Source organism: Trachinotus anak, unplaced genomic scaffold, assembly GCF_046630095.1.
Source record: "Trachinotus anak isolate AG129_WGS33_773 ecotype Australia unplaced genomic scaffold, CSIRO_AGI_Tana_v1 ptg000018l, whole genome shotgun sequence".
Classification (NCBI taxonomy): Eukaryota; Metazoa; Chordata; class Actinopteri; order Carangiformes; family Carangidae; genus Trachinotus; species Trachinotus anak.
In genome coordinates this window covers 14,350,956-14,368,975 of record NW_027273869.1, presented here as the reverse complement: position 1 = coordinate 14,368,975, position 18,020 = coordinate 14,350,956, and the positions used below count along the sequence as shown (strand labels likewise).

Sequence of the window (18,020 nt, the reverse complement as noted above, 5' to 3'; positions counted from 1 at the left end):
CAAATACAACAGACAGAGATGAGAAATTCAATGTGATGCTGAAATCAAATATGAATGAAAACAAGAAAAGATGAGATAGAGGCAGTGAATAAGAGATAAGTGTCCCAAGAGCGCATCCTCCCTCAGTAAAAAATCTCTCCTCGTTTTCTCACCTCAGAAGATTGATAGCAACAGCGTGGACCATTAGGCTCCTGACAGATGTACAACTACACAGGCAATGTGTCTCAGGTAGCTGGGTGGGAACACTCGACAGGTGGGCCACCAAGGGGAAATGTAGGAGCTTTCACGGAGCCATTTATGACAACATCTGTAAGACTCGCTGTCCCAGGATGACGGGCTCCAGAAAGCTCAGAAAGTGAGATAAATGAGCGGGAGCCACAACGGGGGGGGGGGTCCAGAGCCCAGAGCGCTCAATGTGAATATTGGCAAGCTGAAGGAAGATGGTGAGTGAATAAGAATAAATTAGATGGATAAGATGCTGATGAGAGGGAGAGAGTCAAGAGAGGAGTGTATTGTGTTTGTGTTAATAGAGAGAGGGGGATGGTAATAAGCCAAAAGGACAGACTAAAGGGTGCATCAACACTGTTCTCATCTTCACCTCAGGCTCCACACAAACAAAACCCTCTCCTCCTCTCTCAGCTCCACCTCAGATGACATCGTAACTTTATTATGTCAGCTTTACAATTACAGCTTGAAAATATTAGCTGAAGTTATTACAAATCCATTGCCAGTAAAACCCTGCAGTCATTCCAACATCATTACCACACTCTACATCATTAACAGCCAATGTTATCTCAACACGGTGCTCTGTCATAGTAATCTAGAAGCTTCTGCAGATGCAGTACATTCAATACACAAATATTCAAGCCTCTCCCTCTGCGACTAGTGCACATTATGTTTTCAAAACTATGAAGAAAAATGGCTTTTACCCCAGTAGCCACTTTATAAAAAAAAAAAAGGAATAATCTCCTCTATTTTGTACAAATTTCAGCGCCATTGTAAAATATTCAACATGGCTCCATTCAAGCTTTGATCCATGGAAAATGGGATTATTAATTTTTTACCCTCTCCTAATTCATGTTTCTCTCTGTTTCAAACCTGGTCATGATGTTTCTTTTAGCCTTGCTGTCAGCATCGCTCTATGCTGGTCTCTCTGTTTGTCCACAACTTTGAGACTGAAATATCTCAACAAGGATTGAATGGATTCATGGTCCCCAGAAGATCTCAAATGGCTTTGGTGATACCCTGACTTCCCCTGTAGGGCCACCATCAGAGTGACACTATTGCATGGTTTCTTATTACATTTTCTAGATATTCATGCCCCCCTTTGGATGCAATGTCATTACTTCAGTGAGTTTTAGTTTAAATTTCAGGTATTTTAGGTAACACACTAGACTAATGATGATGATGATGAGCAGCATGTTAGCATTTAGCTCAAAGCATCACTGCACCTTGGTACAGCTTCACAGAGCTGCTAGCATGGCTAGACACTTACTCCTGCTACGTTACCTACATCTTTGACTGTTATTTGGAACAAATCAGAGACAAAAGACAACAACTGCCACAAAGACAGATAGAGAGACAGATGCTGGTGTTGTGTGCAATTTTTTTTAACTGTAATGCAGTTTCTAGGGTAACTGGCAGCGACCCTGCCATTACGGTGATTTAACATTGTTAGCTTGAGTCAAGACTAAAGTATTAACATGCCCAGACGACCTCCTTCTGACCCACCAAGGACCAGACGCCGCAATTAATAATATGACTGAATCACAGTCTGTGCTACATAAAAATGTAAATCATCAAGCAAAGCAATTTGCCCAAAAGGTTGTTTTGCCTCTGTAATCAAATGTATCATTAATCGAACGTCAGATAAATTCTGTAAGGTCGATATTCAATTCTTTGATTCTTAATTTTGGAGGCATTTACTCCAGAGTAACACGAATGCTGTAAACATTTCTCTTCTAATTCACTAAAAGCCTTGTTAGGGTCCCACTTAAGGGAATAAGGCCTCTTCCATAAGCTGGAAGGGCACTGCGAGGTGGTGAATGTCACACCCATTATTGCTCTAATGTCGACATAAACATTGCCCCTGTAAAACACTGTCACCATTAGTAGCTTCGTTATTAAATCAGATACTACGTGTGCAGAATGTCTGACCACAAAGTCTTGTCCAGATGGACTAATCTGCCCCAGGAGCCTCTCAAGGTTGATGTAATCACTGCTGTGTGTTTGTGTGCATTCAATAAAGGGCCATGTAAGTTCAGCTGAATGTAAAGACGGTTTTCATAAATTACTTGCAATAATGGAGTTGATATTTGTCACAGAGAAGTATACTCCATGATTAATATTGGAAACTAAATACACACACTTAACATTTTACTTCTTTCAGTGTATTTCATTAAGACGACAAAAACAAAAACAGCAAGTATATAAAGATAATTCAGCTGTATTAATAAACAGTTTATATTCAAACAATTTTAAAACACACAGTTGTCTTCTTCTGAGGTAAGAGTGTGTTGTGGTGTTTTATACAGATACGAAGTAGCTGGCAGTATCTGACCTCTCATCAGTCTGTAGTTCTGGGGGTATGTTGTGTTGAGCATGTAATTTACTCCAATCTGCCAAAACCAGATACACCAACGATGTTGGCAATTTCCACACATTCCTCTTTTTTTTTTTTTTGTATCTCCTGGGAACTTGTTAAACACACATCATAGTGAATTAGGAAGCCAGAGAGCGTGACGATCAATTTTCCCTCGATTTTGTTTGAAATTAAAAAAGTTTTGAATCCCTCGCTGTAGTTTAGTGGAGTTGTAAACAACTCTGTGTTTCTGTTTCTACTGGAATCAGGATGATCGGGACTGGCTCTTGCCTGGCAGTTGTTCACATTGCATCATAGGATATTTGCATAAAGTTGTGTCTTTCTCAACTTTCCCCCGTCCTGTAGTTGAGAGCTCTTTGAGTCTGTGGAGCTCAGCAGAGGGTGCAGCACTGCAAAGCCAGGTCTCATTCTCAATGAATAGCAGCTGTCGCTGTCGCTGTCCCAGCTTTTTGAATCCATGTGTGACAATGTTGAAAGGCTCCAACTTCATGTCCTCCACATCCCTGTTGGTGAGCTCTACATTGCTATCAGCTGCGACAGCAGGGCTGGTGTTGTTTTCAACTTGTCAGTCTGTGTGTGTCATCATGGTAAATGTGGTCCTGAGGACATCAGCTGTGGCCAGAACTTCCACAGAGACAGTTTTGATCATTATGACAGGTGTCTGTCTGAGTGTGGACAGATTTTGCCAACGTGACAGCATCAAAGCCGTGCAACATGCAAGAAACTTCACAGGTGTAGTTGAGACCAAAATGAAGGCTAAGTTCAGATGGGTGCTGGAAGTAGGGGGGTGGGAAGTAGGGAAGGACTCATTGGAATCCATGGCTGCTGCAGAACTGAATATTAGTGGGGCATGTCTCTAAAAGCACAGGCTGAAACAGCTGCCGCACCATTTGAACCACTTGAATAAACCACTGTTCGCATTCATCATGGAAAAAGGCCAAACACTCCTGGTTCACGTTTCTCAAGCTTGCTGCTCTTACCAAACCTTGGGATCTCCACCAGAATTTAAAATAAAGTTTGAGGTTGAACAATTCTGAGATTCCCAGACAGACCCGCTGGAGCGTGTGGCGAAGATCAGGAGGTGATGTGGACGTACATCTACATACTGAGTGTACTAACTTAACATGTTTGTTTGTGTCTTTCCACAGTACCTGGGCTCCATGCTGGTGAAGGAGCTGAGAGGGACGGAGTCCACACAAGACGCTTGTGCCAAAATGAGGGTAAAGCACTGTTTACCAAACTTTATATCTGCTATGAAAGACTTAAACATAATTCCATTTTATTACAACTCGGGTCTTATTTTGTGGTTTTGGCTACCTGTTAGTATTGGTACTGTTAATATTTCACTCAGCAGGTTTACTGGCAATAAGAGGTTGTGGTAAATTATTATGATCATTCAGTTTTACATTGTCAAGATGGGACCAGTTGATTATGATTATTCTAACATGTTCCACGAATTCCATTTTAATATGAGACAAACTTTAGTGTTTAACGACTCTTGTATCTTGTGGCTTTATTATATTGGTTTTTTTTTAAAGACATTTAAACCTGGGACACAGTCTGACAGTCTGAGTGGCCTCACACTCACTAGAACCTAAACAAATGTAAGATATCATGACTGCGGATTAAGTTGTATTGAAGGATTTATTTTTAATATCCGTGCCTGAGTGGCTTGATAACCCACGATCCCCCTTTTACCTTAAATAACCAAATCTCTTCCTCTCACTCTTTCTCTTACTCTCCTTCTCTCTGGCATTGTCTGTCTCTTGGTGTCCATGTCTTTTCTTCCTGCTTCCTTCTTCATTCCTTCCATATTTTACTTTAACGCCGACTCCGTCTCTCCTCCGGCCCTCAGTTCATATCTCTCATTTTAATCCTGAGCCGCCGCAGTGTGAAGACAAATTGTAATATTCATGAGCAGAGCTTTCTGTTCCTCTCCCCTCCTCCCTCTCTTCTTCTGTCTTCATATTTATGTTTCCACATCAGTGGGCATCTCTCTTTCTTTCACATCTCTCCCTCCTCAGTCTGACACAGCTTTGCTGCGCATTAAGGTTGCAATTAAGTGCAATGAGATGCGCATCATATCATTCTGGCTTTTATTAACGTGTACCGTGTCTCCGCCTTTACCTGCTTACCCCTGTTCCCAGCATCCCTCCTTTCATTTCTCACTCCGTCCCTCTGCTGTGCAGGTAGATGTGGATGTTTAAATCCCAACTTCACAGCCTCTAGCTGCCAGCGAAGCCAGGCAACACTGCCTTTGTCAGCTTTTCAGAACTACCTGATCCTGAGAGGGCCGAACTGCAGCAGCAGGGAGGAAAGAAAAGAACAAAGAAATGACACAGATATGGAAAGGATAGCAGCGAGTGGATTCGACAGGAGAAAGAAAGGACAGTGTGATAGAAATATAGATAGTGAGAGAAAGAGATGACAAGTGAGAAAGCAGGAACGAGACTCATCTCACATCTATTTCTTTGAATATATTAAAGCTCTTGACAGGTAGAATGACAGATACAAGGGTGATGCTTACGTTGCTGTAAATCACACGTTTCTCCACAGCACCTCACTGCATAATGAGTTCAGATATAGGTAATTGAGACACGTTGAAATGCCAGTACGTAATTAAAAAGAATGTATGGAGATATACTGTAGGAGCCGGATATGGTTTAAAAGCTAACAGACTTATTGGATTTGTAGCGTTGCATTCGATTGGATTTAGAAATTTAATCCAGAAGCAGTTGTTTCTTTATGAGGCAGCAAACAACCCTTGACCTTTGGAGATGATTTGAATTGACTTTGGTTATTAAGTTATGTTCAATTAGCTAATTTACCTCATGCTTCTATTATTCATTCATCTTCTGTTTATATTTTCATTTTTTTCCCTCACATGCTTGTAGACCTGAGGCAGCTTCAGAGACATGGATTAAATCTTGTATAAAACTAAAAGGTTATTAAATTCAGCAGATATCTGGGCTGACAGAATCTCATTAATCTGGGAATAATTTTAATTTTCAACCTTCCGGTATTGAAAGTTCAATAATGCAACTGAGTTTGTAATTTATGTGTGAAGTGCCTCAAAAGTCACTGCTGCCTCTCCCCTCTTTGTCTCCAACTTTCGTTTTTTGCGCACTCCAAGAAGTCGACAGAACAGATGAAGAAAGTGCCGACTATCGTACTCTCTGTGTCCTACAAAGGAGTGAAGTTCATCGATGCCACAAATAAGGTAACACTCATGGCTCGCTTCGTGTGACGCCTACTAAATAACACATTAAAGGTCAGGCTTTTGAACATGAGCATCAGTGACATTCAGAGGTGTCAGGTCTGCCTGGCACTGCAGCACTGATGTCTGCTTCCACTGCAGTCTGGCAGATTTAAAACTATATGGTGTAAAAAATTAATATGGTGTGAACAAAGGATAACACAAACAGGCAATACTCAGTATGGAGTAGACAAGCCGTATGTGAGGGGAAATGAACCAGTCCACTAAATCCTTACTGTAATGTTTAAAAAGTGCATAAATAACTTTCAAGGTTTTAATGTTTTAAAAAAAGCGATTTCACAGTTTATCATGACCTCATTCTTTCTCCATCTAGACTGACATTTGTGTGATGGGTGCCCAGTGGGTGTCAGTATGTTCATCTTAGATTTTTTTTTTTGTGTTGAATCATTTCACACGTAGGAATCAATTATTGGACACCTACCACATAGAGGTGGGTTTTTCCGTGGATATATTCGTATCAGGTACTAGAGTCCTGGGTAAGACAACAGGATCTTATCCACGTCAGCTCAGTAAAAAGGGGGCAGCGTGAGAACCTATTTTAAGATGATTACAAGCCGCCTGCCTGCAAAAAGGCTACGCACTTATTTAAGCCTCTGATATGCACAAACCACACACATGCATAATTTACAGACAGTCAGTACATTTTATACAGTTCAGTGCTCTTCCTCAGGCAGCACTGCACAGAGCACAGACTCAATTAAGTTTGCCCCAATGCAGTTATGATTGGGGGGGGGGTGGGCAGCTGGTGACTCTTACCTGTTAAATCATTCTATGTGTTTTCTCTTGGCTCTGCGTGTTACACAACACAGATACTGTGGGATTAAATGTAGCAGTGCTGCCTCTAACTTGATCATCAGGCAAGCATAACTCATTTTGCCTCTCAGAGACCTGCCCCAGTGTGGTCCTGATTTTTAGCAGCAGAACAATTTGCATAATCCACATCTCGGTTATTTCCAAATCCTCAGATCCTGCTGTAACTAATGTGGCAAAGACTGATGGTAGAAGGGAAGAAATAATAATAATAATGGGGGTAATAAATCAATTAAGCGATAAGGCACACTAAAAAGGAAAATCACCTGCATTCACCACTCCGGGACATTTATTGGAATTAATCCCCATTCTCTCTCCTTAGCCTTTTTGCTGTCCTAGTGGGAAGTGGATTTCTCAGTGGGCTACTTACCTTTCATAAACAATCAATAGGCCGGTATATATTTTACAGAATTGAAGAACAAAGATGATCCAGTGTTACAAAAGGTGCACTTGATCCATTGAATGTTATGTAGCTCATTTGTTCTTTCCTTTGGTGAAATCATCCACTTCACTGATTTCTGCCCAAACTTTTGTTGAAAAGTTTGGATTTGCCTCTGTTTATGTTTTAAAAGCAAAATATATGTATTTTGTCACTAGTTTGTGCTGTTTCACAAAGTACACTTTTAATTTTTCATTTGTATATAAAATATAGTATTATGTACAGATGTGTAGATAAGAATAAAGACGAGAAAGAAAAGCAGGACAGTTGTTGTTGTTACTATGTATCGGGAAAATGTTTCTAATATTTTCTTCATTTTGTACAAAGCAAATTCCATTTTTTTGTTAGAGCTCACTAAAACTTTTTTCGGGGGGGCTTTAATGTTCTAAAATTCACAGCACTGAGATGTACTTTAATTAACACAACACACAGTCTGAGCATTCCTCAGTGATGTTACCAGAGGACAGATTCCAACTCAGTGACTCCACAAACCAAAATTGTGCTACAGTGATTATGGCTTTGCGATGTGTGAAATGAGATGAAGAATAAATCAGATTTGTTTTTCCACAAAGTGGATCAATGGAGATAATCAACAATCTCTTTCTCCACAGCTTTATCTGTCTTGCTGTATTTCCCTGTCTTCATTTTCTCCTTCTCTCTGCAGAATATCATAGCAGAGCATGAGATTCGGAACATCTCATGTGCGGCTCAGGATCCAGAAGATCTGTCTACATTTGCGTACATCACCAAAGACCTCAAGTCCAGTCACCACTACTGCCATGTTTTCACTGCTTTTGATGTGGTCAGTACTGACACTGTGTCTGTGTTTGCATGCACATATCATATTCATTAAACTTTTAAGTTTATATTGCCTTTTTACTCCTGTTTATCTTTACCTCCTTTTGTCAGAACCTGGCGTATGAGATCATCCTTACGCTGGGCCAGGCCTTCGAGGTGGCCTACCAGCTGGCTCTGCAGGCCAGAAAGAGTGGCCACGGGTCGTCCACGCTGCCTGAGAGCTTCGACAGCAAGCCCAGCAAACCTGTCCCCAAACCCCGCGTCAACATCCGCAAATCTGTAAGCACCGCTGCCCCACAGCTGAACTACTGTTTGAAGGGAAAATCCATCTTAAACTGAAATTCACATCAGCAACTCCAGGTGTTTTTCACAGTCTGCATTTGAAGAATTGTGACAGCTTTTAAAAGCTCACCTTGCAGAATAGACAATAACAGTTTTTATACACTTTTATGCTCTTTCCAAGACTGGTACACATTACAAGATTATTTTAGTAAAGATGAGTAAAAGAACTGTGATGGATTTTCACCTTAAACTCTGACGTCACTGCTCAACTCTAAACTGTTGAACTCACATTTAGCTTTTCTGTGTCTGCTTCTAACCAATCCTAACCAGCATCCCATCTGCATCGGAATCTGTCCATAGTTTTCATCCCTCTGCTCTGAATTGTCACAGTCTCTCATTCCTGCTCATTTACATCATTTTCAACTTTGTTTTACTGGGATTATCCTGGATGCTTATGTTTTATTTTTTTGTGTGTTTTTTTTTATGTGCGAGTGTCTTGGCCCATCGGAGGCCACAGCAGAGAATTGTAATCTGGAATCTGTAATCTGTTAAGCGTCCTTTCGGTCTTGCTGTCCCTGCAGTCTCTTACACTCCAGGCTGATTGATGAGGCCTGTTTGCACAGGGCTCTGGGGAGGCCTGCTTGGCTGCCTCACTCTGTGTTTGTGTCTAAGAAGATAAAGAATCCTCATGTGGAAGACTCCTCCATACTGCAGTCTTGTTTGGAAAATCAATTTATTGACATTGCAGTCCATCAGTTCCTCATCAAAAATGCTGTAGTATATAGGGGTGTCTGATGAGTTTGGTTAAGTGCCTGAGCAAACACCCAAACTGTAACTGGTGCACAGAATCTACAGGCCATCCTGCTTTTGTTTATGGTGATTTTAGTGTATTTGATGTTAGTTCATTAACAGAGTCGTACAACACCGCAATATACAGTTCACTGTAATATACAGTTCACTGTAAAAAATCCAAGCTGATTATGATGTGAAGCAATTTTATTGTATTTTAGTGCTAATAGTGGTGTTTCAATAAAATTGTATTGTTATCATAATAATACCATTTACCATTTGATATTTTTGGCTGCAAAAATTGTGGAATATATATTTGATATTGGTAAATCTCTATCCTTATCTGTGACCTCGGCACTTCATAAATCAGTAATTTGAGATTTGTTGTGTCACCAGAGGAAAACATTTTTTTTTTTAACTATTATTGAGCAGCAGGTTGCACCATGATCTCACTGAATGCCCCAATGTTAAAATGTTTTCCCAGGATGAAACCAAGTGTTTCCCACACAGACATTTTTGGGGGACGCCAAGGTACAGCAGGCACCCACGTATATTTGGTGAAGCATCAAGTGCGAGTTGCAAGTGCTCTCAGGTCTAGCTTCCCTGCCCTCAGCAGCAGAGTTACTAGCCTCCTCTGCACCACACAAATTACGAGTGGTCAAAAATGCCACAGGGTACCTTTAACAGTTGTTTCATTTCAGTTGGTACCAATAAAGTATTGCACATGGATAGCCAGTCCTTGCTTTGTGATATTAGATACTTGTGTCCCCCATTCTATCATGAATTTGTTTGTATATGCGCAGACGTGTATGGCTTTTTCTCATGCCTCCTCCACAGCGTCACAAAGTCTATCTGTAAACCTGTCAACCTCCCATTAACCCCAGACAGAGCTTTAAAATAGTCACACTAACCCACTCTGCACGCACTTCCCTCCTCCACTGACACACACTGGCTGGCACAGCAGCGCATGTGTCTGAAAGGGCCTGGTATAGAGTTACGGTGGCTGCTATATCAGTGTGGTTGCACCAGATTTAAGTCCATTTACATACTGTGAGTCATGGAAGAAAGACATGGTGATGGAGGAGAATTGGTGGCTTTGGAGGAATGGGCTCACTTTCCAAAGTTAGAGCAAGATGTGAAACAGTGAGGAAAGATAGAGTGAGAGGCAGAGGACAAAAAAAGAGAAAAAAAGGACATGCATTATGTCTGCTCTCCTCCTGTGTGTGTGTGTCTGTTTGTGTGTGTGTGGTCCTTTGTCTACAAAGATGATGAACGATGGCATGTGTACACACAATCTGCTGACTCGGCTACCGTTACATTAACCATTAATAGCCTTTTTACTCTCTGTGCTCACATGAGTGTGTGTGGTGCGTAGTTGATGGCTTGTAGTGTGCAGCAGGGCAAAGATACTGCAGGATTCACTTAATATTCCTGCCACCTGCCAGCCATAATCTCCATCCTGCAGCACCTCTAAAGCCCCTGTGCTATAAAATACTGTTGTTTTGTTTCTCTGCCCAGAAGTATCAGTTTCTCCACACCCTCTCATTATCATTTTTATGTCGTGTGTGTGTTATCTGAGCACATCTGCTTGTAAATTTCCCTCAACATCCACTTAACTTACCCTTATGAGTGTGAGTGTGTCTGATATGACTCTGTTGTTTTTGATCAGCATCGGCATGTTAGTGTAATCTAAACAAAGCTTCAAGATGGCTTTGAAATACATGACTCTAACCGTATAAGATTGACTCTCACAATTCTGTTTATCAATGTGAGTGAAAAAAAACTTGCCAGTGGTGTGAAAATAGCTTGTTTCCAAGCAGCTGATCTTTCTTATTTATGTAGGAGCCAACCTAGCGCTCATATTTACATGAAAAAAACGAGTGAAATGAAAGTGAAAGTGAAATGCAGCCACAAGCTTTCTCACCTCATTGGCAGAATTTTTTTCTGACTTCAGGAAAACCTTTGAAATTTGAACCCGAGTCTGGTTTGTGAAGATGCTTTTGCAGAGTGATGTTTTGTAAAGTTGCTGTGCCATATTCAGCTTACTGGGCGTTTTGTTGCCATGCAGGAGTTGCTATATAAATGTGGCATAACGTGGCCTAGCTTGAGTTTTGCTGTATTGCAGTAATGCTGCTGTTCCACGCTGTTGCCGGGGCGATGACTTTGCTGCCATGTTGTTGCCATGGTTTTTGCTTGGTTTTGGAGTGTTGTTTCCTTTCCTTGTTGCCATGTAGCTACTCTGTCATCGTTGTGGTTTTGCCTTGCTGCTTTGTTGTTTTTGGTGTTGCCAAGCATGCCCACTTTGACCTCTATGTGACCTCTGCCCCTGTAGGTCATCATGTCCCCCTCCAGCCGCTGGTCACTGGGCCACATTTACACCCCTCACCGGCCTCCTCTCCACCCTTCTCTTCCTCCCCCTCGACTCTTCCATCTTCCTCACAAAGCTCAGTCACAGGTCCTCCACGCTTTTCCTTCTCTTATCCTTTATTTCCATATGACTTTTCTTTTAGTCAAGGAGAAAGTGCCGTCTGTAAGTGCTTCCATTTTATTCTGTCGCTTTTTTCAACTGACTCTGCATCCCTTGTGTGTCCTGTTTGCAGTGAGTATTTGTGTCTCATTCTTCAATTAATCTCTATCTCTATATCAAAGACAAACGTGACACTACAGCCGGTGTTGCAAAACCATCCTACTTCATTTCTTTATGACTAATGACTAATACAGCATCATATGCAGACCCTGATTTTAGTACCGCAGTCAGTTTTCATGTGTCCCACTGCACTGATTCAACCCCACTGTGGATATACTACCTTCTTAAAGATGTACATTTAGGCGGTAAATGTATAGTGTTTGGAGCAGTAACCAGTTCTACAAAACTGGATAAATGTTTGTATAAACACTTATAACCACCTCATTCTTACTGAATGCTTTGACTGAGCTTTTACACTTGAAGTTTTTACTTCTGACCCACTCTTCCTCCTTCATCCATATCTTCATCTCACAAACAAGGCAGCTGAATTTTTTAAAAGGGTCATCAAATGAGGACTGCACTACCAGAGCATACCCAGTGTGCAAAGAAAGGATTCAAATGTCATTGACTTACATACGGCATTTGGTCACTGCGGTTGCTGTGAGCCACATCACAAGCATTACTTCAACGAATGCTTATGTTCAAACCCCTCTGCAGAAAATCAAAAAGGGTGTTGATACAAAGTTATTTTGAAGGCAGACATAATTCTGTCAGTGGCTTCATGTGTGGGTGATGAATTTGATCCTGCTGGTGCTCTGGCAGAGTTCTTCACTAAGCATGATGATGTTGTGGCGCTGTGGCATCGAAAAGTGTGTCTGTGCGTCTGTCCTTAATCTTGCAACCCCATAACAAGATTATAAGGTTGTTGTCCGAGAGTGTGTGTGTGTTTGTGTGTATGTGACAGAAAGAGAGGATACTGATCTGGATTAATACTGTAGGTAGTTTCTGTATTGTTGCCGTAGCAGTGTGTTGAGAGAAGATAAGAGAAAACACTGTACTGCAGAACTCTGTTTACTCCAATAACACTCAGACACCTACCTCTTTAATGCATCTTTTGCTTTGTGAGGAAACTTTCTACTGTATTTTGATGCATTTGATGTACCCATGTAAATGAAGGGGTGTTACAATATACTGGTATTCATAATAACTGTGATATTTAAAACATTTAATCTTGATATTGTGTTAATAACGCACATGTGATAATATCATGATGGCAGAAGTTAGACCTTGTGGATCTCCTGTTTATCAGTTCATCTGGTCGCCTTGTCACTATCCTTTAAGTTTAATTGTTCTTTTTGTACAGTTATGATTACAGACTCTCTCTCCACCTCCTGTGAGTGAAATTCATTTGCCAAAACACACAAAAAAACAACATTAAAGTTCAATTTGTTGAATTTAAGATTTGAATTTAAACATGAAGTGCAAGGACCAACTTAGTCTTCTACTGTCAAACAGGAGCTCTCACAGTCGAGTCTCCCCTTCCCCCCATCCGTCCGAAAATAAACCATTAGATTGGAGGAATAGCACCCTCAGCAACAAAACCCAGCTGCTCGATTGGTTGCCGTGGGCTTCTTTTTGAAAGCAATGTAGAGTGTTTGGTTTGTTTCTCAGCTTTGAAGCCACAATAGCTTCACAGTGGCAGCAACAGACAGTGCCCTGTTCTTTTAACTCCAAACTGCTCGGATGTTCACAAAGTGATTGCTGTATATTACTGTACATTATAATAGCAATTGTACAGGACCAGCAGGATCTTGTATTTAGAATGGTACAGATGTGTAAAATTAAAAGGAAGTTCTCTGTAATGTCAGACTGGGTCTTGGTTCATGTTCTGTTCTGCTTCCTCACATGTATCTCATCTCCCTCTCACATCCGAGTTATTTTCCAGTACATTACTCTGTAAGCATCACATCCTCCGCTCGCCATCACTCTGTTTTCACTGACTTTATTAGCATGAAATTGTATCAGAAAATTGCCACCAAAGTGTGCAAAATTTCAATTTTCAAAACCAGAAAACAGCCGTTGGCATTCAAAATATGTCACGATGAATTGTTTGGTTTGAAAACATGCATCCTAAGGAAGTACAAAATCAATACTCAAATCAATAAGAAGTAGAATTTTTTAAATATGAATATGCAGGTCATGGAAAATAATTTGTCTCCTCGTCCCACTTCTCTCTTTGCTTCTTGTTTTCCTTTCTTTCTTTTTACACTTTTCCTCCTTCTCCGTCTCCTTCTGTGTCAGATGGAGCAACCGTCCATGGACCAAAAGGGCCACGCCAACGTGCCGTGGATTGTGGAGCCAGGTCAGGAGGCCAAGAGAGGAGTCAACACCAAGTACGAGACCACTATTTTCTAACATACACCCGCCTTGTCCACTCCTGTGTGTGTGTGCCTTTCAGAGGTTTCCCTGTACCGGGGCCCCGCCCCGGAGTTGGGCTCGAGCGACGCACGCCGCCGCGTCACCTCACCGGCTGAAAAATAAAAAACAAAAACATCCCGCCCCGCCCCCGTTAGCCGAGCCTGTCCACTGCATGATGACATTTGGCACTGCGCTGTCTCTCTCTTCTTTCTCCTTGTCTCTTCTTCTCTCTTTCGTTTCTGCTCTCCCCCTCTTTGGCCCGGGCCCCCTCCTGCCTGCAGGGTTGGCGCATGGCCTTTGAACCCAGGTCTGTGGTGCACTTCTGTCTCCACCTGTAGGGGGAATGGTCAGCTCCGTTTTTTCCACTTCCTGTTTGTCGGTTAATCAGCGGTCAACCAATTGGTTGTTCTGCTTTTTGTTTTTGCTTCCTGTCAATGGGTGTAACCATTTGGCTTCGTCTCTCTCCTTTTTTTAATCCTCCAACTGCCTCCATCCTTCGCTTTTCTCTGCATTTCAGCCCCTCTGTCCAGCTGCCCCCTGACAACTTGAATGAGATTTGAAACAAGGATACTGCTAAGAGCTGTAACAGTGTTTTAGCTGTCTGTTGAGCCAAGTGCGGGAGCTGACAATATTGAGGGATGTTGTCTGAACATGACAACTGGAGGAAAAGTTCAGACTTTCAAAACATTTTTTAATCAAAGAGGAGAGGTGATGTAGCACAGTCTAACTTTGACTCAAACTGGTTCATCCAGCAGGCTACTAGAATGTATTTCAACTTTTTGATTCTTTATATCAGATTATTTTTTTGAAAATACTAACAAACCTGTGAATTTCTTTGACAAAAAACTTTAAACTTGACCTGTGACACAGGAAGACGTAGGTGATTTTTTTTGCTTTTATAGCACCTTTTTCAGCACGTGTGTGTATATGTTCAGAATTATTTTAACCACATGGATTTTTCCCTGGCCATAAACCTAATTTTATTTGGGGGAAGAAAATCTTGTATGTAAAAGGTTTAGCATGTGGCTTGTGAGACGCATGGTGGCCATTTTGGATTTGCTGAGCAGGGGGGCCGGTGGAGAGGCGGGGTGTGAGGGCTCTCTCGATAAGTGATGTCATCTCATTGCAGGGCAATGCCGGACGCTCATGTCCATTACTGTGGAATGCAAAGAATGTAGCCAGCCCTAAACACGGACCTTGTCACACATACAATGCAAAAAGGACTACAAAGGACTACAAACATGGACGCCACTCCACAGTGTTTAAGGTTGACTACAAAAATTTTAACATCATTCATCCACATGATGCTTGACACAGTAAACATTGGACCAACAGACACTTACAAACACACACACATACAAACAGGACTGCATCTTGACAGACGACGGTCTGCTCTGAATGTACACTTATTTGAAAGCAGCCTCAACTTTCTGCAACTACAGCAGGATCTGTTTTATGCAGCCAGATGGGAGGCATGACCTTTGAACTTTTGGGAGGTTACAGGGCATCTGTTGGTAACAGACAATGGGCTTGCTAAAGGCACCACTGGGCATGTATCAATGTTGGAATGGGCATGGGTTTGAGGACGTCTGGCTGGCTCTTTTGGTCTTTTTATTTTCTTTAAAGTCAGAAAATAATACAGAGATATATGCACAAGCGTGTACATGTGATTGGACTAGCTGCAACACGCTTAAGCTGCAACAGGTGTGTCCTGATGACGCGTGTGTCATAATGGATGATGAACCTATGTGAACAAAACTGCATCTGATGTTAAAAAAAAAAAAAAAAAGTATTCTATTCGTATTGCCCGACATTTTAATGTTTAATATGAGAGTATTATATTACCATGATGATTATGATTATTCTTGTGCAATTCTTGTCTACTGTTGTCTTAATGTTACATTATTTTTCTATGACATGCTGAAATGAAAACCTTGGGCTTGAGAATGATGGCCATCCTTTCAAAAAAAATCTCAAACTAGATGACCGTACTTATACACAGAGAGTGAATGTTGCAGGTGGCTAGCTAACTCTTGTCAGGTCAACCCTCCATCATTTCTCATGGGGCTCTACTCTTATCTAGCAGATGTACTATTTTAAACGCAGTATTACTGTATTATTTGGATGAGACATTATCCAATTATAAAATGTACATAGATATTTTGCCAACTCATTGTTCATACATGTAATGTAAAAGAGAAAAGAATAAAGGATTTGCAGTACATGGCACTGGAAACAAGGTACCAAAATAAAGGTTGGAAATAAAAAAAAAACAAGAAAAAAAAAAACAAGTGGTAGACTGTAGAGATTGTATTTTGAGTGAAAACTGAAATGGGTTATTTGGAGACATCACTGCTGACCAACTAATGTACATAGGCTTGGGCTTCCAGCACACTGATTTTTGTAATTCTGGCCATTATTTATATCCTTGTAAAGCACATGGAATAAAATATGACTTGTACAACCATTATTTATCCTTGAGATAAAGTGTCATAAGCCATTTTCTTTTCTCAGGCACTACATAAAAGGTCTTCTACAAGGCTGTTTGACCACAGTAAGTTTGAATGGATAATTACAGTTTATTACAAATTGTCTTGTTTTTGTACTTTTGGTCATCATGTTTATTAGTTACGATAAAATAGTAATCGAAGGAATTTAGGAACATGTCAACTTTAGTACATGAAAAGAAGACAATCAGGCTGCAACTAACAATTAATCTTCTAATTATGTTGTCGATTACTCTTGTCTATACAATGTGGAAAAATATGCATCCCACTTTCTTGCAGTCCAGGGTGACCACTTCAAATGTCTTGTTTTGTCCAATCAACAGTTTGAATTTGACATTCAGAATTGCTGACTTAAATGATTTATCAAACCATTACCATTTATCAAAATAGCTTCCAATAATTTTTCTCATGCTGAACTAATCAACTCATTTTTACAGCTGTACTGTAAACCACTTTGTTTGGAGATAAAACCAACTGATAACTTATTGAACATGAACTCTTTGCACACATAATCACAGCAAATACTGTGATGTATGTTTACAATGTATGACAGTTTGGTTAATAATTTTACCTCTCACTATCAACCTGAGAGTTTTTCAAACCATATGGTTGCTGGTGTGTCTTGCAATATTTCTGCTTTCCCACATCTCAGCAATTAACTTGAATACAGAACAGCCAAAACTATTATTAATATTTTTTGGTTACTTGACTATCTTTTAAATAGAGACTCACAGTTTTGTTAATTAGCATGTGCAGATCTTTGGGTTGAACTTAACAGAAACACGCATTTTCAGTGTGCTTTTCTTAAACAGCTGCATTCATCCAACAGATAGATAATTCTACAAAATCTATTGATATCTGACAAAGGAAGGTTGTTTCAGCCTACTTTTACTTTCTTAAAAAAAAGAATATAATCTCAGTCTGAAATGTACACACTGCTTTTCTCAGAGAAATGTTCTTGTACTTGTTTAATCTGTAGGTGTATGCAGACAGCTAATTTGAACTCAAGGCAATTAGTCCAACTTTACTGGGCGATAACTTGGTCTTCAGAGTTGACATGTTTCAGCTTTAGCACCTGATCAGACCCAAACATGGCACAGAGAAATAGGTGGTGAAAATGGCTACCATTGGTTGCAGCATATTGGATATGAATAGAAAAGCTTCAAATCATCAAAGCTGAGTAATATAAAATTGCATGGTGCGATACAGTAAATATGATAGCTAGAAGCCACAAAAAATATTCTGTTTCTCATTTCTCAGAGGAGTTTTAAAGAAAAATGTCAGTAATAATGTTGATGATAATAATAATAATAATAATAAAAACAAATCTTCTAGGTCTAAACAATATATATAATAAACAAAACGGGTGATGATCAAATGAGTGTGAAACCTCTTCAAGAATACACAGCAAGTACTATTTGTGACTTAATACTGCTGGAGTTCACAGTTTAGACCTCAGGAGTACATCGACCGACAGAGAGGTCTCCATCGGATCAGCAGTTCACTACCCTCTCATTTGATCAATCAACTTCCTCCACTGGCCTCCAGACCACTCCACTGACACATTGATACTTGTGGTAATGACAAACCAGGCTGCAGTGTTGCCAGTTTCCATGGTGATCAAATCCCTG

General features: G+C 40.6%; 1 protein-coding gene across 10 annotated transcripts in view; it reads left to right on the top strand.

Moving 5' to 3' along the window:
- Positions 1-16,352, top strand: part of anks1b (ankyrin repeat and sterile alpha motif domain containing 1B) — a 211,973-nt gene extending 195,621 nt beyond the window's left edge. For 3 of the 10 annotated variants that reach the window (XM_071502471.1, XM_071502475.1, XM_071502478.1), the window contains 7 exons: positions 3,751-3,822; positions 5,736-5,822; positions 7,793-7,930; positions 8,038-8,205; positions 11,330-11,452; positions 13,766-13,857; positions 15,012-16,352. In XM_071502471.1, the coding sequence (XP_071358572.1) occupies positions 3,751-3,822; positions 5,736-5,822; positions 7,793-7,930; positions 8,038-8,205; positions 11,330-11,452; positions 13,766-13,857; positions 15,012-15,060 (729 nt within the window). In that variant the 3' untranslated portion in view covers positions 15,061-16,352. Of the gene's footprint in view, positions 1-3,750; positions 3,823-5,735; positions 5,823-7,792; positions 7,931-8,037; positions 8,206-11,329; positions 11,453-13,765 lie in introns of all 10 variants that reach the window. The other 7 variants (XM_071502474.1, XM_071502476.1, XM_071502480.1 and 4 more) reach the window with 4 other exon arrangements.
- The last annotated feature ends 1,668 nt before the right edge of the window (positions 16,353-18,020 follow it).